The sequence below is a fragment of the Ips typographus genome, linkage group LG2, assembly GCF_016097725.1.
Source record: "Ips typographus isolate SLU linkage group LG2, UJ_Ityp_2.0, whole genome shotgun sequence".
Classification (NCBI taxonomy): domain Eukaryota; kingdom Metazoa; phylum Arthropoda; class Insecta; order Coleoptera; family Curculionidae; genus Ips; species Ips typographus.
Window position 1 is genome coordinate 21,002,224 of NC_138423.1, and position 19,474 is coordinate 21,021,697.

Below are 19,474 nucleotides of genomic sequence, written 5' to 3' on the forward strand. Positions count from 1 at the left end.
GTGTTCGTTTGTGAAATGTACATATTTTCTTGCACACAAATTACAATGTTATGCTTATTTATACACTGTAGCTAATTTTAGTTATGGGAGTAATTTAATACTACTTTAATATACGTACACTTGTAATGAAATATAAAAATAAAATAAATGCATCAATTATTAAGTACAGATTTAACGATAAAATCGAAATTACTATTATTACGGCTAAGAATAGTTCAGTGTTTTACCGCGTGGCGCTGTCAAAGCAAATCGACTACTGGGCACAACCATAAAAAAAGTGAAGAAGAATACTCCACTTAACCTAATTTAATTTTTTGTTATTATCTGTTTTTAACTTATAAAATATCATAACAACAAATTTAAGACAACTTTCTATAAAATCATGTCAAGGAACAGGTAAAGTTTGTCATTACTACAGAAGTAAAACATTAAGGGGTTGATTCAGTGTTAAGATATGTCCAGGAGCCCTGGTGTGCGAAGAATCAAAACTACGAGGTGATATTACTATTGGTGCTGGCACCATTATTCATCCCAGTGCCGTTATAATAGCCGAGGCGGGCCCCATTATCATTGGGGAACATTGCTTGATCGAGGAACAGGCCAAGATTATTCACAGGTTTGCTAGTTTTGTCAATGTATGTAAAGTTATAATCCTGGCGCAACAAGAGTAACATTAATATTCATAGCAAAGATCCAATGCTCATAAGGGGTGATTTCGAGTAGTAAGTGTTAAACCTGAAACCCCAGAAGAAATCATCAAAAAAAACCAATTTTTTTGGGGATAATCTGACAACCTTGCATTACATGCTGATTTTAACTACCTTGAGCTTTTTTTTAAATTTATTAATTCATGAAAGGGACTACAATTTCTATTATTATATCTCACAGGAATACACTGGTCATATTTTAGATTACCATTTGACCAACAAGACAAAGAAAACACCCCAGTCCTCATAATAGGTTCCCATAACGTATTTGAGGTGGACAGTACAGTGGAAGCGCGTAAAATAGGCAACCACAACGTCTTTGAGACTAAATGCTTTGTCGGTAATAAAGTTATAGTCACTAGTGGTTGCACTGTGGGAGCTGCATGTAGAATTACCAATGAACAGTGCTTGAAAGAGAATATTTCAATATTTGGCAATGACTGTCAAATGAGGGAAGGACTGGATAAACCAGCGGTAAGACTTTAAACTAATAAGGCCTTTAATAGTTATTTATGTATTAAGCCAGCAAACCATGACTTTTTTCTACAAACATTCAATAATGATGCATTTTTCTTATTTATATTGAAAAGTGTGACTTTTTATATAATTATAACTCACAGAGTCATTAGTAATAGTAAGTAGTAATACCTTGAGGCCTAACCAATAATTTTTTTTTATAAAAAAGTAAATAAAATTTTAGGTCTGTTAAAGCTTAAATTTGTTTTTAAAGTTATGATTCATTTGTGTTGTTCAAAAAACATTTGTATTAGTTTCTGTTGTTGTTCCAAAACTTTGAGGTGCATTGCTCTTTCTTGTTGTTCCAAATCTAGGCGTCGCAATCGTTCCTGTTTCTCCAGATCAAACCTTTCTCTAGCCATTTTAAACTCCTTCTCAGCTAATGCAAGTTTTTTTTCTTGTAAATCCACTTCCTGTCTCCGCAATTCCACCTCCGTGGTGTGTTTATCTTTCAGAAATTGTAGTGTTGCTATGCTTGTCAAACCTACATTAACAACAACTTGTGTGTGTTTTAAGTATCTTTACCAATTACTTACCACCGTCTTGGGTGACCGAAGATACACTTCCTGCAGTTTGATTCGGATTTACGGAATACTCCGTCAAATCCTCATCGAGGAACATGTCAGTAGACTCATCAGGGTCATCATAAGAAGCTGCGAAAGAAAAACACTGTTAAAAATGCATGCATGAAACCCCCTAGAACAACCTACAGGTTTCAGATTTAGGTCGTTTATTCCTTGTTTCTCTGGCGGGTGTTTTTTTCTCTTGGATAACGTCAAAGTACTTTTCTTTCAGAGATAGTACCTCTTGCAACAGTTGTAGTTTTTCGATATGTTCCTCGTCGCTTCCTTTGTATCTTGCTTTGCTACAAAAGAATTTCTTGATAAACATTTTTATTAGAGAAAGAAAATGCTTCCATTAATATTCAGTAGACCACAAATCTTTGCAACAAGTTAGTTGATAGGCTTGATTGGCCAGCAAAATCTCCTAATCTACATCTTCTTAACATTTAAAATTCCAAAGTATTTTATTTGTTATTTAATTATTTATTATTAAAGAAAACTTACGGCATCGGAAGTTTGAATGTGACAATTCAGATGCAAAATGTCTAGAGATGAAAATAAAATAAAAAAATATGGTTTTGCAACTATTTAGGTAATGGAATTTTAGATGAGGAGTCTCGGAGTTTTAAAATCACATAAAATCTTCACAAATCAATTTTTGTTTTATTTTTTAGACTCTAAAACACCTTTTCCACATGGAAAAGCTTGAAAATTACATTCAACTTACGACCAAAGCCAAAACTCTTTTCTTTTAGCATTTTCTCTAAAAAATTTTTTTCTAAAAGTGTCACAATCATATCACAACTTATTAGTTTAAGGAGACATTTTAAAAGTGACAATTATTGGTAACATAAAAAAAACGAGTTAACTTAAACTGTCAGTTGTCTGAAACGTCACGCCCTCTCATATCAACGTTTTTAATTTTTTTTTTCAGATTTTTAGTAGTTAACCATAAAACATCGAATCAGCACGCCACTGACCGCCTATGCCTATATAAAATTACCATTTATCACTCAACAAACCAAACAATCAAGCTACTAGAGCTTATTTTTCTGTTTTCGGATTTTTTCGCTTTAAATTTAAATAGCGGTCCCGTTATAATGCTTACTTTTCCAAATCTCCTTTCACGTAGAGTTTTAAAAGATAGTCCACGTGCTCCCTAACGGAACGTAGCGTGTGCGGACGGGCCGTCATTCGAACAAAGTTTTCGTGCACCGTACTCCATCTGTACGGATCTTCGAACGGATTTCGGTCCAGAACTTCCTTAAGCAACATCAGACTGTGCTCGTTGGTGTATCTGAGACGTTCCTTGGGTTTGCGCCACATTTTCTCCCGACTCATTTTTCAGCAAAACGATATTTGCAACGATAACGTTTGACGTACCGACACAATCTAGCGTCCCGACAAACAGAACACTGCTCGTTGCGTTTGTCGTATTGATTCGAAGCTGGTGACCTCGCTTTCAGGTTTAATCCAACCCACTACGTGCACGAATTCGTTCAAAGCTTTTTTTAAACCAATTAATTAATTGTTCTTCTGTTTTGTATAAATAGCGTTATGCATTTATTCCAAACCAACAAAGTTGCAATAAAAGTTAACGTTTTCAGTATAGACTCCTGTTACACCAACAGAAAATTTCAGTGGGTCGAAATTTATGTATTCTAAAGTTTGGAACGTAGTTGTAAATAGTTTCTGGTCTGGCAGCTTGGCGTTGCTATTCCCGTAATTTAGTAGTAACGGAACGAGAAAGGAGATTAACAGTGGCGTACCCGCAATAACTTTCTTCCAACGTTATTTTAAACAATTATTTCTGTTGTATTACCAAACAGTACTATTGATTTAATATTGGTATTTTATCATTTTGTCACTTTTTTTCAGCCTCAAACATTGCAAATGGAGACTTTGATGAAAGTGCTTCCCAACTATCATCTCATAAGAAAGCCAAACAAGAAGCAGTAAAAATGTACATGCTCCTTCAGGTATGCTAAAACTTTTATGTCTCTTTTTATAGCTTTTATTATATAAGTTATTAATTCCTAGCATTTAAAGCTTTATTATTTATAAAAGTTCACTTAAGTAAATTGTTAATATTATTCTCTTATTATAACACAATATGCAAGTGTGTAATTCTTATTGCTTGACAGAAACAAAACCCATCCCACCATACATCTATAAAATACACAAGTGATTCCCCCCATTCCTTCTATTGTATCTGTCCATAAGGGCAGTTATAATAGTCTGGTTTTGCAAAACCACTTTCCTGTACGCTTCTCTCTCTGACCTCTCCATCTCCATTCTCTTATTCAATTCCATTCTATCCAATTCCAGTCTTTCTTCTTCCAGTTTTAGTTTTTGTTCTTGCAACGCAATTTTGCGCTCCCTTAAAAGCAATTCTTGTTTTCTCAATTTCCCATCCAAATCATTGGCTTCTCTTTCTTTTTCCTTCTTATCCCTTTCATTTTCCTCATCCCAGTAAAAATCATCTAAAAACCATCTTTAGGGTCTTTACAGTAATAATGCATTATTTACCTACCATCACTGTCTTCGGATTTTATGAATCTAGGATCTGTTGAGTTTGCTGAGTCACCTTCAGCTTGTGCAGCTGATCTAGGTCCTCGACGAGCAGTACTGTCAACAGAAGAACCCTTCCGCATTTCTAAAATCTTGTCCAGTGTGTCCTTTTTTTGTGTAAAATCCTCAGGGGTTTCTCTAGGACGCCTGAAATTGGGTTCATTAATTCCAATGACTCCCAAAGGAATAAAGTACAACCAACATTTTCAAGGCACCTTTCAAATGAAGCCCCAACAAGTGATTGACATGGTCCTTGCACGTTCTTAGGGAGAAGGGCACATTACAGTCTTGTACAAAGTTTTCATGTACCTCAGTCCACCTGTCTAAGTCTTCGAAAGGGTTTTGTTTCAGGACTTGCAACAGAAGCTGCATGTCCTGTTCGACTGTGAACCGCAGTCTCCTGTCAGGAAATTTAGACATTTTTATGCTTAATATAATGCAGTAAACTATTTTCTTTTTTGTAAACTATAAAATAAATAAAAACATTAACATTACATTCATGTAATATTTCTATTATTTGTCAATGTCAAACCGTCATTTGGGTTTTGTTCATATCTTCTTCTTAATAATAATAATAATAAGTGATACTAACATACAGGAGTAACAGTTCAGTAAAAATCACATGACTTCATGATTACAAAATCACGCGTCGTCACGTGACCTTTGGATTATACCGCTTTTTTATCCCTGCTGATATCACAAAACGAAAGAAAACGTCAAACGACTAGGTTATGTACTCTGTGGTTATTTGTATATTTTGAGTGTATTTCAATATTATATTTGTATTATTCTTACATTAACTTTTACTGATAACGTATATTGGAAACAACACTTTTATGTTAATTTTCACCAAATTAATAAGATTTTAAAAATGCCATATAAAACACCCATTGTGTGTCTAAAATGTGAAGCTACTGAATCTCCTTTATGGACAAATGCTGAAAACTTAGGTGTAATTTGCCTAAACTGCGTTAATGAGGCCAAAAAAGACGTCGATGAGGACACCGAGGTCAAGGTAAGTAACCAATTAACAACAAAATCTGCCCACATTAGCTCACTGAACTAAGATAAAATTGGTAGGAAGAAGATGAAGAAAAACCAACTAAAAAGAAAGCAAGAACAACCAGATCATATAAAACCAGACACAATCCAAATGCAGCAACCAAATCCCACACAAAAGGTCGGGGAAGAAGGAGTTTATTTAAGAAAGTTCCTATGAAAGCCCCAAGTTCAGTATCAAGGACAGTTACTACCAATTCAGTTTTTTACAAGGTGAGCAAGTTTTATAACAGTGCAGACCAAGTAGTATACTGAAATTCCATTTAAGGGAAGCTATATTCAAGTTGGAGACATAATCTCAGTAAGGGATGAGGATAATGATTGCTACTATGCACAAATCACTGGTTTAATGACTGATCAGTATTGTAATAAAAGTGCCGTACTTCAGTGGTTATTACCTACCAAAGAGAGTCCTCCACCAAATGAGGAGTTTGACCCAGCAAGTTATATTGTTGGTAATACATTATGTTGTTTGTTTAATTGTAGAGTCAATTAATTATATTTTCAGGACCTGAAGAAGACTTTCCAAGGAGTTTGGATTGTATGGAATTTATTATGCATGCTCCTTCTGACTATTATAAGGCTAGAAATACACCATATAGTACAGTTTTGGAAAACTCAAAATCTGGATTTATTTGGAGTTCACTAGACTCTGTTAAAAGATAAATAATAAAGTATAATTATTGTTGATTGTTTGATTGTAGTGTGGTTTCACTTTTAGCCTCATTTATTACAGTGATCTGCAAGTAGGGTAGTTCAACAAAACACCATTTTAGATAATATGCAACACTTACCATCCACTTCCAAAATACTTTTTCATTTTTCAGCCATTCTTTGTATGTCTTCATGATATGTACAATTGGTTCAGTGTCTTCAAGAAACTTTTGGCCAATATTTGGGTTTTTAAGAGCTAAAATCTCATATACAGTTAAAGGTGTGTGTGCTTTTATGTTTAAGGCCTTGTCCCACTAAAATGCCCACACATTTTCAATACAATCTGTAATTATTATTGTTTTGACTACTTTTTCTTGGATTTTGCAAATTTGTTCTTTGTATTGATGGATCGCGTTTTGATTAGATGAAATCCTTCCTGTGAGCCAAAGATGGTAATTTTTGAGTTGATTCCCATCCAGTTTTTTCCACTCCAATATTGAGGTGTCATTACTAGTGGTTGTTGGATACTCTGGTAAAGGACTAATTTCTAATCTAAGTTCTATTTCTTGCTCCAGTAAAAATGAAAGTAGAAAACTTAAAGCTAGTAGCAACTCTCTACTTCCACTGTTTAAATTGTAAAATGATAATCTATTATAATGTAAAGTATGCAGTTTTTGATGTATGGACGTTGTGTTAGTGCATTTGAGCATTTTACTCAAAGCGTCCCACAAATTTTCGACCTAAAATCACTTTTTCACTTAATTACAGATGTTGGTTTTGAAAGGAATCACTTACCACATTTTCTTCATTTTTGTCAAACTTTGCTAGTCTAAAATGTTCTGGTTTTAAGCTGGTGTGGTATATTCTATTTAAGAGCTTACAGAGCACAGAAATAGCTGTTTTAATGTCCATTATTGTTATTATAATAATAAAATATGCTAGACAAATTGAAGTTAAAATAACAAAAATGTCTCTACCATTTAACCGTCAGGACAAGGTTGCCACATCTGTCAACTCGATTTTCCCAATCAAAATAAAAAATCCCTTAACTGTCACTTTTATAATGTTCCTGTTAAGTTGACAGCTGGTTTTTTTGACAATTTTGTTTCAAAAATTACAAATAACTTATATTTCCAGGACATGTGCAAGTAAAAGTTTTTTTAAATGTCATAATTTGACAGGTCTTTAAGGTAGTTCAAACGTCAAAATGTAGTCCGTAGTTTTGGCATTTTTCGACTAATACAATTTCCATTCAAAAATCACAAAATAACCGAGTTATTTGACATGAATACCACAGTGCAACTGTACTGGAAATATTGAAGGTGTCTGAACTTAGTCGCTGTGACAGTTCAAACGTCAAAATGTAACACGTGGTTTTATAGCTTACTTTTAACTGAACACATTTTTTTTTCAAAAAATACAATTAAAGTCAAACTATTCTAAAAGGGGCGGTTGCCTCATCAGTTTCTCCCCAGGAGAAATCTAAAACCAGTGTGCAACAAAATGGTCATTTACTACTTACCCACATAGCAAAATTGTATGCTTGGAATATGCCTGGCAGTTACTTTCAGACAGGGGTATATTCTCAAATATATGCCAGATATGTGCACAGTATATAAAAGTATATTCCCAATACGTGCCTGGCATATATTACTTTGTCCCTTTAGTTCATGTGCCAAGCATGTTTCTCGAGAATTTAAAAATAACATTGATGTAGGCGGAATTTTCAAAATTGTATTTTTTTTTGTAATTTCAGTAATTTTTGTTTGGTTTACGCGTTGTAATCTTCTTGTGCTTGAATTAGCTCGGCTGAATAAAAATGTAAGTTTTTAAAATAAGATTCATATTTTGCTTTTCTTATATCCATTTATAGTTTATACTATATTTTCATTATTCTCATTTAATCATTCAGTTTGAAATAGTGTGGTATATCCTTTAACAATTTTACGAAACTATTTTTCATTTATAGCAAACTATACTATAGAGATCAGTTTTTACTTCTCAGACATACCCCTGGCATATACTTATTGGAATATTTAAAAAGGTAAATTTGTACAACAGCCGGGTATATGCCAAACAAATGGCAAATTCTGAAATTTATATGCGGCTAGTTATATGCCTGGCATGTATTTTTCACATGAATATACTTTAGTTGATATGTGGGTTAGTAGTTAGTAGTATATAAAACACAGATTTTATTAATGCTTAATTTTACAAGATCTACTTCACATTATATGTGACCTTTTCTCCTAACTTCTCCATGAAGTGCATCCACCTTGCAGTGTAGAATGACGAATTTAAATTTGTCTATAAAGAGAGCAACTCCATGACAGTGTAGAATATATACTGTCGACGGATAGCTCTCTTCATTTTCAAATTTCCCTGATGTAACTCCTTCAAAAAGCGCAGTCAGGGTAGCTTCTGAAAAATTTGTTTATAAATCAAAGCCGTACAGTAAAAGACTATTACCATGCCATTAAACTGTGACCTGTAGAGTAATAAAACACACTGCTTCTTCTTCCAGTCTGGTGTAATGAACTAGATCTCTAATGGTTGGGTGATAATCAAGAAAGTCAATAAAACCAAGCCGGAAGATTGTACCTGCTTGCTGATGTCTTCAAATATTGATTCAAGTTGCACTTATTACCACACCAATGCGGTAAGTATATAAGAATTCAGGGCACCTAAAACAATAAAAAAAAAAAGTTTGTTACAGTCTGACTGAAAATTTCCTGTAACGCGACAGTGGCAAACAAAATTCCAAAACTTATCAGGTGAGAAACCCACGGAATTTTATATAACGGTTTTGTAATCGCTTAATTACTTTATTGCGCCATTGTTTTTACAGGGATATAAATTTTAAAAGTGACGCTCCGGGATTTAACATCAAACAAAACTATCTCGGGTAAATAGAGGTTACGCCATATTTAGCTAACGTTCAACCTGTTTTGAACTATATACTCGCTTTATCTAAATCTCATATAAGACCCTAAACACGTTATATTTAAAGTAGTATGAGATTGTAATAATTATTTGCTCGTATTACTTCTCAGACTTGACATATTCATAATTAGTGTTTTTCCTTTGACACTGATTATTTAATCATTAGTAAGTACAAATTTCAGATTTATTATAGTTTATATACAAATTTTGTTCCTCTATTGTCTTAGTTTTATAAATTATTTTGATTTGAAGTCATTTAACAGCATCAATCAGATCTTCAAACACATTTTCAAAACCATAAAGTAGGAATGGTCATGATTTTTTGATTCCTACGTGATACTCAAATTTTACTACCACTCTGTAGCAAAATACTGAAAAATCAAATTTAACTTCTTTTGCAAGAAATTGAAAAATTTGGTACTAAAAATAGCGGCTACTGCTGTGTTTTTGATAGAGAAATCTCTAAAAGGTCCAAATTACATATTTCAAATGAAATATCTGCTGGTTTTGCGGTTTTCTATATGATTAAGAGACATATGTAAACCAAAATCTGTTAGTTAACTAAAGAAGCATAATAATTAGAAAAACATGGTAAGAACGACATAATAATACAAAAAACTCTAACCCTAATGCATCCTAGCAAATTCTCATAACTGACTATATTAAAAAATATAAGTATCGCTTATCAAATGATTAATGTAAATAGGCAATCAATCACACTAAATTCTGGAAGTTGACAGGTTTGGCAATATTTTCGATATGTGTGATATAAAAAATAAATATAGTACCTGATGGTGTAAAGCGAAAAAATAGTACCACTTTACCAACATACACCACTAAAAACTAGCGTTATTATACCAACAGAGGCGTTAAAATAGCTTGAAAACGAAAAGGTTACCTCGGACATATCAGAAAGTCGTTAATTCAACACTAAACAATTGAATATGTACACACACATGTTCTAGATATGTTGAATATGAGCTTGGCAGTACACAGGTACTTTATATATTATACGACCGGTTACTGTTTTATCTCTTATTTGCTTTTCAAGTTCGATAAGGAAAACTCCTTTTTATTTCTCTCAACTTGAAAGTCGGTCACATTTTTCCGGGTAATTTGAATAAGGCATCCAAACGCATTTTGTAGTCAAATTTTTGTAACAAAAACCAAATTGGCATACCTGCTTTAGGGAAATCCGTACATTACAGTCAACTAATCACTAAAACACAACCTTGCATTGAGGAAACATGACTTAAGTGAGTTAAATTAGTTTAAACATATTCTACACATCTCATAAATTGCAATTTTACGACCAAATAGCATTATTCGATTATACGTGGTGGTTTTCATTGTGATTTGTAATTATATGTAATTAATGTGTTAACAAACAATGTTTTCAAACGATAGTTTAGAACAGACTCCTCTTTATCTTTCTTAAGAGTGCAATTTTGGTAAATTTAAGTTCAGATAATTTTAACTGTCTTCCATACGTAACAGCATCATGTCGCCTGTGTAAATTACTCACCCTGTATATCACAAAATAGTCAAAAAAAGCAGCAAGCTGAAATGTTATATCAGAACTTTTCATCTTCAAAGATAAGTCTTTTAGTTGATCTTGAATGGATTGAATAATGTTTGAATTCCAGATTTTTTTCAGACGATTATTACTTAACTTTTTTTATGGGTGAAGCTTATTTAAAAGGCGCCAGTTATCGCGATTAAACTTTGATAACACGGTATTTTTATCATTTTATGATCCTAACTTGGTACAAAAAAACGGTTCTGAACCAGTTTAATAGAATTTCTACAAACGCAGACGTTCCTGAACTGCATGAGTAACCCCTTAATAATTCCAAACCTATACAATCTAATTGGCTGTATTATACAGCCATGATAATGTAGGATTAAGTTTTTATGACGTTGATAACTTTAACGAACGTTTAAATGGCGAAAAACCGACCTTCAAATTTTGTAAAGTTACTGTGGGACGCACTTTACGCGTAACTAATATAGCAAAAAAACTGGGCTTTAAACTAACTCAAACACCTTTTGTAAAACAAACTGCCGGTACCACGAGACTATGTAAGCTCTCCAAAAATGTAAATTAAAAACTTACCTGAAGTATGAAAACTGATGGTTCTCTAATGAAACAAAAATCCATATTCTGACTATGTTAAATGTGGTGAAAACGTAAAATTTGAACTAATTCACACCTGCCTAGTGAGCTGGTGGGACAACTAACTTCATATGACACGTCGAGGCTCACTCATAAGTATAGCAAGCTCATGACGTCACACCTCTTATCATTAGCACCTTTTTAAGTGGGGGAGATGTAAAAATGTGTGTTTATCTAACATTACTGTAATATGTACTTTAATACTTCCTCTGTCTCTTGAATATAGAGAAAACTCTTTACAGCTTTTGAGGGATTAAAATATGGGAAATTATGGTTTTGTATCCCAGAAATGAATTTCATCCACCAATTCATGTCAGTGATTACGCAAAATCGTCAACTTAAATCCTAAAGCAATCAAACGATTACCCAAACCAGCGATTCTCCTCTAATATGGTATTTGAGGAACCTTGAAGCAATTTTATTTGCCAGCTTATTATGTGAGTTGTTTGAATGTTGCAGATAACCACGTTCTAGTTTGTCTTTAATTCTTGTTCACATATTAATATTACTCGGAAAACGGTGTTGCAGCAACAATGATAAACGCTAAAAGAATGATTTCGAAGTGTAATTGTTGTATTGGGGATTTGACATTTTTTGAATAATATTTGCTTGGCATTTGTTTGAAAGTAAGGGAATTAGGTATACATCCATTTGTGTGTCCTACCGATTAAAAATTATATTTTTAATAAGTAGTAAAAGTAAAAATTTTATTTCTAGAATCTGTTCAAAATGTCAGTCATCCTAATTTCAGTTTTAATCACAAAGTATTCAGATATTTTACTTCTTTGGAAAATACGCAATATAACAGTTTTTCTAGTTTTTCTCTCACTCAGTATTAGAGAAATCGCAGAATTTGTAGTACTTATTCATTACCATTATGACAACAACAAAAAATTGGTAAAAATTTTTGAAAATTTGGAAAACATTGTAAAGTTGCCATGCCCAATCTAACTATTATCAAGATTATGTCTCTTGCGTCTATACCGGAAGATGGCTTTAATTTCATTTTTTTAAGGGAAAAACACTCTATATATTTTTTAAAATTTGGATTCTACAAATAATTCTGTGCAAGTCGTCTAATCGTTTTGGAAATATTTTGGGTTTTTAAGGAATAATAACAGTTTTACATCGTTCAACATAATTTTGAAATCCTCTAAAGGGCAATAAAACTTTTCATTTATTTCACATTACGCAATGACTCATTTGTATATACAGGGTGGTCACACAAAAATAATCCATTTTTTATTTACCTAAAAAATGATGATGATAATGAATTTCAATTTTTTCACATAGACAGTCATTTTTTCAACAGATTTGTGTTGGGTTAGGTTAACTTAGTTCATAATATTCACTATTTTTAATATGAAATTCAGTTTTTACACCAATTTCAAGTTGAAATTGACTTAATAGACTAATTTTGCATTATTAAGTAAAGTTTTATTGGTTTTCTACTTGAGATCCAGTTTTCAAGTCAATTTCCCAATTAATAGTTGGTTTTTAAATAAAATTTTAACCAAAATCCGACAAATCCAAAAATAGACTAATTTTGCATTTACAAGTCAATTTTGATGATTTTCAGCTTGAAATATACAGGGTAATTCAAATTCGACCCTCACCATTGGGATCTCAGAAACCATAAGAGATACGAGAAAGTTTAAATTGGGGCAAAGTTGCGCAATTTAAAGCTCAACCAAAAGCTGTTTTAAAAATTTTGATTTTCCGAGTACTTCCGAAGATATCCGAAAAAAACTGAAAATTTGATTTTTTGTTTTTATTTATTTCTAACCTTATTTGAAGAGATATCCCAAAACTAAAAGCATCTTTTCATTGCCACTTTTTCCTAACTATTTGATGATGGATTCAAATTTGCCACACGACGTTTCGTTTTCTGTCAGTCATCATCAACTTTCTTTTTTCTTATGGGCGCCATATTGGATTTTTAGCCCACCAAATAGTACGTTTTATTCTGATTTTAGTGATGTATAATAACTTATGATTTGCTTCATAAATAACAAAATAATTCACTAAAAACTATTTTTACTTTAGTTATTGGCTTTGAGTTAATGGGTCGTTTTAAAAAATGTCATTATTTGACAGTACTTGTCAAACACGATAATTCGGACGATCATTAGAGCGTCAATCATAGTTAAAATCTATCTAGAAAAGAAACCCCTGCAGAAAATGTTATTATTATACAAGCATTGCTGAACTATTTAGGTTAATCAGAAAAAAAGATTTGTTAGCATTATCTCTAACTTAAAAGGCTTATTTACGTTTCCAAGAGAAAGATCATCATTTTAGGAACTTTATTTTTTGCCAAATTTCAATTTTTTATAATGTTAAGTGCAAGTTTATAGTTATTTATACAGTAAGTGACAAACCATTTTTTATTCATTCATATTTATTCGAGTGAATAAACCGGTTTAAGTCACGTGTCTTATACAGTATTTTATTAAATTTCGACTTCTTATATTAAAAAAAAATACTAAAATTACAGTTCTATTAAATTTGCACCGCGCCCCGTGTAGATGTAACATTGATGTTTGTTTGTTTACATCTGTAAATAGGCGAATGTCATTCAGAGTGATTTAATAGTTATTTATACAGCAAGTGACTTAAACTATTTTTTATTCACGAAAAGAACAACTAGGTCTACAAGCGTAGCGAGTGGCCTAAGCTTTTCGAGTGAATAAACCGGTTTAAGTCACGTGTACACCTTTGTGACTAAGTATGTTCAGGCCAATTGCGTGTGATAATTACTACCAAGTAATCTTCATAAAACGTCTCATTAACTCAAAGCTAACTAAGGTAAAATCTCTAAAAGCTTTAATGAACGTCCGAATTATCGTGTTTGACAAGTACTGTCAAATAATGACATTTTATAAAACGGCCCATTAACTCAAAGCCAATAACTAAAATAAAAATAGTTTTTTTTGAATTATTTGGTTATTTATGAAGCAAATCATAAGTTATTATACATCACTAAAATCAGAATAAAACGTACTATTTGGTGGGCTAAAAATCCAATATGGCGCCCATAAGAAAAAAGAAAGTTGATGATGGCTGCCAAAAAACGAAACGTCGTGTAGCAAATTTGAATCCATCATCGAATAGCTGAGAAAAAGTGGCAATGAAAAGGTGCTTTTAGTTTTGGAATATCTCTTCAAATAAGATTAGAAATAATTAAAAACAAAAACTCAAATTTTCAGTTTTTTTCGGATATCTTCGGAAGTACTCGGAAAATCGAAATTTTTAAAACTGCATTTGGTTGAGCTTTACATTGCGCAACTTTGCCCCAATTTAAACTTTCTCGTATCTCTTATAGTTTCCGAGATCCCAATGGTGAGGGTCGAATTTGAATTACCCTGTATATTCAAAGACCAGTGGAAATTGACTTAAGAGACTACTAGTCTACTTCTGCGCTTCAAGTCAATTTCCAATGATTTTGACTTAAAATCGACCATTCAGTATGGTTAGGAACCATGCCTTGTAACGGTTCCAAAGAACCATCAACCAATAAAACTCGCCTTTATTTAATAGAGCCAGGTAAAAAAGCATCTCTGGCCCTTTCTTAGCGCCTAAAATTATATTAATTCCACGTGTTAATAATTTATATCAAATTTGAATTCAAAACAATTCGTATACTACTTGAGGTCAACCGGTTCGGTTGATAATCATTTCAGAATACACGGATTGAGTTGTTTGTCTAATTTCATTTATATGGTATCATTTACCCAGTTCCAACTGTTTTTCGTTTTGTATTGAAATACACAGCTTAAAGCAGTTATAGTGGAAAAATGTTTAAAAATACGTTGAAGGTATTAGTGAGGATCGAGAAGAATGTCCACAGTAAGTGTTTTTGTTGCAACCCTGTATATGGTAGTAATAAATAAATTAGTAAGGAATGAACGATTATGTTACCAAGAGGTATAACACCAAAAAGGCTTATCAAATCCTAAAATATGTAATATCAGTGTGTGTATTTGATTGATATATGATGGTGATTTACATCACGATTATCCTTGACCCACCTTGTGTAATGATTGACACTACTAAATAATAAGATACGTCACAGATACTATAATAATGTTAAAATTTTTTACTTTTACTATAAAGCCATCAAATTGTGTATAATTTTCAGGTAGACAAAACAGCAATGTAGCCTTTATCGGATTGGGCCAAATGGGCCATCGTATGGTTAACAATTTGATCAAAAATGGAAAGACACCAAGAGTTTACGATGTTGTACCATCAGCAATTACTAGTATAAAAGGTAGGTAAGGATTTGCTACAACAGTCTCTGATGGTGCTTCTTTATTAACTTAGTGAGCAAAGTCTCAGGATGTATAATCGGAAGATCTGGACGGCCAAGAGGTCAAAGTAAAGAAAAGATTGTTAAAATTGCATGTTTTTTCACAGACAAACCGTCGAAAGTACATTCTGCATTATAGTATTTTTTTTATTAGGGGCCACACCGTGTTCTTCAGCCGAAGAAGCTGTAGATGGCGCCAATATAATTATCACAATGTTGCCAAATGGACAAATAGTTAAAGATACAATAATAGGAGAGAAAGGGATTCTAAAGAAAATCGCCAAAAATGCGTTACTGCTTGATTCCTCAACAGTAGGTCCCCAGGTAAAATATTGCAATATTAGAAGGGGAAAGTTGTAGGGAATTTTACTCTTTACACGATTGCATTAGAGCACCTTTGCCCTAAAGGGCCTCCTTAGAGAGCTACTTCCTATAAAAACTGTGTCAAAGTACAAAAAGTGCTGTAAAAGACTCAACCACTCGGTTATTTGGAAAAATATGGGCCTCAGGGAGATATTCTCTAAAATGTTCCATGGAAATTGCTACTTCGAAATCTTCAAAAATATACAAGATCCCATTTTAAAAAAAGTATGTTTGGTTCATATCTTTAAAAAAAACATATTGAATATTTGGATTCTACGTTGAATTTTCTATGGGAAGCATTTTCTATCTTTTATTAAAATCACCCTGTAGCTCTCAAAACCATTGAATTTGAGACACCATGTATACAACGCCAAAAGCGCATTTACCATTATACAACCACTCTTTTCCATAAACAAAAATTTACCATAAGAACAATAGCTGACTGACAATATTTACAAAATCTCTGTAATACAGTTCTGAGAGAATAATCTTTCCTACAGAAGATTAATTTCCTAATCACTATCAGAAAACCATTTCAGTCAAAATTAGTAACTTTGTTCAAACTAATCCAGGTAGCTAGAGAACTGTACCAAGCATCCAAAGAAGTAAATGTGCGCTTCCTGGATGCTCCAGTGTCAGGTGGGGTTGTAGGAGCCCAAGCAGGAACCTTATGCTTTATGGTAGGAGGCAACGAACCGGACTGCAAAGAAGTGGAACCAATTCTGCTGCATATGGGTGCCAAAGTGTTGTTTTGCGGCGGCCCAGGAGCTGGACAGATTACTAAGTTGTGCAACAATCTCATTCTAGGTTCGAGCTATCACAAAAGGCTCTTTATTGGATAGAGTTGTAATTATTTTATAGGAGTGACAATGATTGGAACAGCAGAAGCAATGAATTTGGGGGTGAAACTTGGACTGGACCCCAAACTTCTTACTGATGTTGTCAATATTTCAACTGGAAGATCGTGGTCGTCAGATACATACAATCCAGTACCTGGAGTAATGGAGAATGTGCCTGCTGCTAAAGACTATGAAGGGGGTTTTTCTGTAGAGCTGATAGCTAAAGACTTAGGTGTGTTAGTGAGCTCTATTATAAAGTTTGAAAATTTGTTTAACACAACAAACAAATGTATAGTAATCTGGATAAATCTGTACTCATAATCTTTTTTTTAGGTTTGGCTGGAGATGCAGCTCTAAGTATAAGCGCTCCTATTCCTTTGGCAGCTATGTCACACCAGCTTTTTCGCACAATGATCACTTATGGGCTTGGAAAAAAAGATTTTTCTGTGATATATAAGTTTTTAGAAGGTGCAGCAGTGAAGAAGTAAAGTATCTTATACAAATTGAATGTTTTGTCCAAGTTTTTATAACAATGAATACTGTATCCTTCAATTTTAGTGTATTTTCTTCTCTCTTTTGAATTATTCTACTTTTAATTTGGATTTAAAGCTCTGATATGTTGCTTTGAGCCAAAATCCTCTCAATAACCTAACCTTCGCTTTCAGTCAGTTCACACTCATTTGGATATTTGGGAAAACTTGGGTAAATACTAATACAACACTTCAATTTAACTTATTCATTAAAGCAACAAAAATATTTGTCTAAAAACAGAATTCATCAATTTTCCAACAGGAATTGCATTATTCTTAAGGGTTTGTTAGTGCAAAATTACAGCTTTCACCTTGAGATAATAAAGCCTACTCAACACTCTCTCTTTCTTCATGTTTTGGTATAAAAAAAAACTTCCCCCGTATATTTAAAAGTGTATAAAACATGAATTAAAAAAAACTACATTATTGTAAATTCAGTCTAAAATATATGAGTGGTAAAATTTCTCCAGTGACTTATCCATAAACTGGACAATAAAAGGAATTTTTAAGATCTGTGTATACCCTTCCGATTCTTCAGGTTCCTGATAGTTTTTCTTATAAGTGAATATAATGATATCACTCACAACAGCATGGCTTGGATCAGTTATCTCTCTAAACTTGTTATTGTGCCTCATTTCAGCCAGAGAGGTTTCCATCACGAAACACCTAACATCAGCTCCATATTTTAAGGCAGCTTGCACAAATCTTTGTCTAGTCTCCTTGTCCACATTAGTATTGTCAATGACTATGTTTTTTTTGTTTTGTAAATTTTCCTCCATCACTTTTACACACTTTTGCCAGCTGCCTAACTGATCTCTACTAACATGTACATATCCTTTAGGCAGCAACATGTTTTTTACAAAAGAACTCTTTCCTGATCCTGGACCTCCCACCATTAAAATAACATTCAGTTTGTCATATGACAGATCTGGGTAAGAGCGATCTGTTATTTTCTTTGTAGGGTCAAATTCAGGCATTTTGAATGGAGCTGGTTTTTGCTTGAGAAAATATTCCTCTGGAGTGAAGAATTTCAGACCTAAATGTACAGTTTTGCTGTATAATAATTCACGGTTGTTAATCAGTTAGTAGACTTACCTATATTTAAGGCAAACAACCTGTCTGCACTTGAGTGATCTTTGTTTCTTTTAGGAGCCCAATTCTTTTCTCTACCAGCTGCATCACCCACATAAAAGGATTTGCTCATATCAATTGCTACACCATCATTTTTGGATTTTACTAAAGTATCCCACATTCCAGTTCTAGGCTTCCTATACATTTTCTTGCCTGTTGAAATATAAACTTGAACAGGCAAATTAAGACTGCGGATAATATTTTCAATTTTCATTTTAAAGTCCCTCATCTTTAAGACATCATTAAACAATCCACCCTGGTTGGTAAAAAAGACCAGTTTAAAATCTCGTTCATTCAACTTTGAAAGTTTTGCTTTAATATCTCCAAAGTACCAAGTCCAGTCATCAACATCTTTTGGAAACCTGGCCCCTGACTTAGTTTTTATTATTGTACCATCAATGTCAAAACTTGCAATTTTCTCTTTTCCTTCACAGCTATATGGAGTGTAAATCAGCAGTTCTTTATTATCAATTTCTTCCCAAGCACCTCCAGATTGGCTTGTCGAAGATGATTGTACTTTTTGAGTGTTGAATATAGGAAAGTCCAATTTGGCCTTCTTTAGTTTGGATGTTTCCGCTGCTGATTCTTGATCACCCAAAGGTGGGTCAAAGTTTATTTCAAACTTATGAAACCCCAAACGTAATTCAAGTATACCTTTATGACCAGCAGAGTAAACTAGGTTTTCAGTGAGCGCTAGTCCATTACATCCTGATACAGCTTTACCAACTCGCTTGAATAATACTTTCTGCTCCTCTAGGTTAGCAAAACAAACCATTTGAACTCTAGAGACTTGAGTATCCACTATGTTGCATTCCCTGCTACGACCTAATGTCACTGGCCTTAAGTGGTCTAAATTGATTTGTTCGCTAGTGTCTAAATTTAACAAGTAACACTGGGTTTTCGACATTTTCGGATTCTGTTTAATAATAAAATTTGCATTAAACAATAAACATTACTACCTAACCTAAAAATAGTAAACACGTTTCTTCTTCTTTTTTATCACCAACCACATTAGCAATGGACCATACATATAGTATCACATGACCGAGATATTAGTAATTTAAAGCCCCGTCACGTGTTATACGTTATTAGTCAATTATTCAACGCTTA

The 19,474-nt window shown here is 33.2% G+C and overlaps 6 protein-coding genes across 12 annotated transcripts; 3 read left to right on the forward strand and 3 right to left on the reverse strand.

Moving 5' to 3' along the window:
• Positions 1 to 234: 234 nt before the first annotated feature.
• Positions 235 to 892, forward strand: DCTN6-p27 (dynactin subunit 6). The gene is made up of 3 exons (XM_081973043.1): positions 235 to 396; positions 446 to 635; positions 687 to 892. The coding sequence occupies exons 1-3, from the start codon at positions 383 to 385 to the stop codon at positions 711 to 713; spliced, it is 231 nt and encodes a 76-aa protein (XP_081829169.1). The 5' UTR covers positions 235 to 382; the 3' UTR covers positions 714 to 892.
• Positions 893 to 1,444: 552 nt separating this feature from the next.
• On the reverse strand, positions 1,445 to 4,883 carry LOC145724639 (uncharacterized). Its single transcript, XM_081972994.1, has 8 exons — positions 4,560 to 4,883; positions 4,320 to 4,504; positions 3,965 to 4,269; positions 3,170 to 3,267; positions 2,895 to 3,128; positions 1,934 to 2,088; positions 1,760 to 1,876; positions 1,445 to 1,707 (listed from the first exon to the last, which is right to left on the reverse strand). The coding sequence occupies exons 1-8, from the start codon at positions 4,775 to 4,777 to the stop codon at positions 1,445 to 1,447; spliced, it is 1,575 nt and encodes a 524-aa protein (XP_081829120.1). The 5' UTR covers positions 4,778 to 4,883.
• Positions 4,884 to 5,053: 170 nt separating this feature from the next.
• LOC145724668 (GATA zinc finger domain-containing protein 1) lies at positions 5,054 to 6,114 on the forward strand. 2 transcript variants are annotated; one of them, XM_081973042.1, is made up of 4 exons: positions 5,054 to 5,372; positions 5,438 to 5,629; positions 5,685 to 5,867; positions 5,925 to 6,114. In XM_081973042.1, exons 1-4 carry the CDS (start codon positions 5,229 to 5,231, stop codon positions 6,063 to 6,065), a joined length of 660 nt encoding a protein of 219 aa, XP_081829168.1. In that variant the 5' UTR covers positions 5,054 to 5,228; the 3' UTR covers positions 6,066 to 6,114. The 2 variants fall into 2 exon arrangements, with proteins under 2 accessions (XP_081829168.1, XP_081829167.1); XM_081973041.1 differs by having other exon boundaries at positions 5,059 to 5,372; positions 5,685 to 5,871.
• On the reverse strand, positions 6,018 to 11,290 carry LOC145724666 (tubulin epsilon and delta complex protein 1-like). 5 transcript variants are annotated; one of them, XM_081973037.1, is made up of 7 exons: positions 9,912 to 11,047; positions 9,802 to 9,856; positions 8,540 to 8,754; positions 6,866 to 8,491; positions 6,439 to 6,810; positions 6,211 to 6,384; positions 6,018 to 6,156 (listed from the first exon to the last, which is right to left on the reverse strand). In XM_081973037.1, the coding sequence occupies exons 4-7, from the start codon at positions 6,980 to 6,982 to the stop codon at positions 6,097 to 6,099; spliced, it is 723 nt and encodes a 240-aa protein (XP_081829163.1). In that variant the 5' UTR covers positions 6,983 to 8,491; positions 8,540 to 8,754; positions 9,802 to 9,856; positions 9,912 to 11,047; the 3' UTR covers positions 6,018 to 6,096. The 5 variants fall into 5 exon arrangements, with proteins under 5 accessions (XP_081829163.1, XP_081829164.1, XP_081829161.1 ...); XM_081973038.1 differs by lacking the exons at positions 9,802 to 9,856; positions 9,912 to 11,047 and adding an exon at positions 11,130 to 11,290 and having other exon boundaries at positions 8,580 to 8,754; XM_081973035.1 differs by lacking the exons at positions 9,802 to 9,856; positions 9,912 to 11,047 and adding an exon at positions 11,130 to 11,290 and having other exon boundaries at positions 8,545 to 8,754.
• A 3,567-nt stretch (positions 11,291 to 14,857) lies between these two features.
• On the forward strand, positions 14,858 to 17,255 carry LOC145724664 (3-hydroxyisobutyrate dehydrogenase, mitochondrial). Its single transcript, XM_081973033.1, has 6 exons — positions 14,858 to 15,038; positions 15,331 to 15,462; positions 15,656 to 15,825; positions 16,437 to 16,671; positions 16,726 to 16,935; positions 17,037 to 17,255. The coding sequence occupies exons 1-6, from the start codon at positions 14,987 to 14,989 to the stop codon at positions 17,189 to 17,191; spliced, it is 954 nt and encodes a 317-aa protein (XP_081829159.1). The 5' UTR covers positions 14,858 to 14,986; the 3' UTR covers positions 17,192 to 17,255.
• A 359-nt stretch (positions 17,256 to 17,614) lies between these two features.
• Positions 17,615 to 19,344, reverse strand: PNKP (Polynucleotide kinase 3'-phosphatase). Of its 2 annotated transcripts, XM_081973030.1 has the most exons (3): positions 19,019 to 19,344; positions 18,329 to 18,949; positions 17,615 to 18,269 (listed from the first exon to the last, which is right to left on the reverse strand). In XM_081973030.1, exons 1-3 carry the CDS (start codon positions 19,269 to 19,271, stop codon positions 17,668 to 17,670), a joined length of 1,476 nt encoding a protein of 491 aa, XP_081829156.1. In that variant the 5' UTR covers positions 19,272 to 19,344; the 3' UTR covers positions 17,615 to 17,667. The 2 variants fall into 2 exon arrangements, with proteins under 2 accessions (XP_081829156.1, XP_081829155.1); XM_081973029.1 differs by having other exon boundaries at positions 18,329 to 19,342.
• Between the last annotated feature and the right edge of the window lie 130 nt (positions 19,345 to 19,474).

Coding starts and splice junctions, on each gene's coding strand:
- DCTN6-p27 (XM_081973043.1), top strand. Junction 636..686: donor GGTTTGCTAGTTTTGTCAAT/GTATGTAAAGTT, acceptor TAATATTCATAG/CAAAGATCCAATGCTCATAA.
- LOC145724639 (XM_081972994.1), bottom strand. CDS start 4,777: ATGTCTAAATTTCCTGACAGGAGACTGCGGTTCACAGTCGAACAGGAC. Junction 4,505..4,559: donor TTGAAAGGTGCCTTGAAAAT/GTTGGTTGTACT, acceptor ACCCAATTTCAG/GCGTCCTAGAGAAACCCCTG. Junction 4,270..4,319: donor AAAATCCGAAGACAGTGATG/GTAGGTAAATAA, acceptor GATGGTTTTTAG/ATGATTTTTACTGGGATGAG.
- LOC145724668 (XM_081973041.1), top strand. CDS start 5,229: ATGCCATATAAAACACCCATTGTGTGTCTAAAATGTGAAGCTACTGAA. Junction 5,373..5,437: donor ATGAGGACACCGAGGTCAAG/GTAAGTAACCAA, acceptor TAAAATTGGTAG/GAAGAAGATGAAGAAAAACC. Junction 5,630..5,684: donor CCAATTCAGTTTTTTACAAG/GTGAGCAAGTTT, acceptor ATTCCATTTAAG/GGAAGCTATATTCAAGTTGG.
- LOC145724666 (XM_081973038.1), bottom strand. CDS start 6,982: ATGGACATTAAAACAGCTATTTCTGTGCTCTGTAAGCTCTTAAATAGA. Junction 6,811..6,865: donor ACAAAAATGAAGAAAATGTG/GTAAGTGATTCC, acceptor AAGTGATTTTAG/GTCGAAAATTTGTGGGACGC. Junction 6,157..6,210: donor AAGTATTTTGGAAGTGGATG/GTAAGTGTTGCA, acceptor CCCTACTTGCAG/ATCACTGTAATAAATGAGGC.
- LOC145724664 (XM_081973033.1), top strand. CDS start 14,987: ATGTTTAAAAATACGTTGAAGGTATTAGTGAGGATCGAGAAGAATGTC. Junction 15,463..15,655: donor AGCAATTACTAGTATAAAAG/GTAGGTAAGGAT, acceptor TTTTTTTATTAG/GGGCCACACCGTGTTCTTCA. Junction 16,936..17,036: donor GCTGATAGCTAAAGACTTAG/GTGTGTTAGTGA, acceptor TCTTTTTTTTAG/GTTTGGCTGGAGATGCAGCT.
- PNKP (XM_081973029.1), bottom strand. CDS start 19,271: ATGTCGAAAACCCAGTGTTACTTGTTAAATTTAGACACTAGCGAACAA. Junction 18,270..18,328: donor GTTGTTTGCCTTAAATATAG/GTAAGTCTACTA, acceptor CTGTACATTTAG/GTCTGAAATTCTTCACTCCA.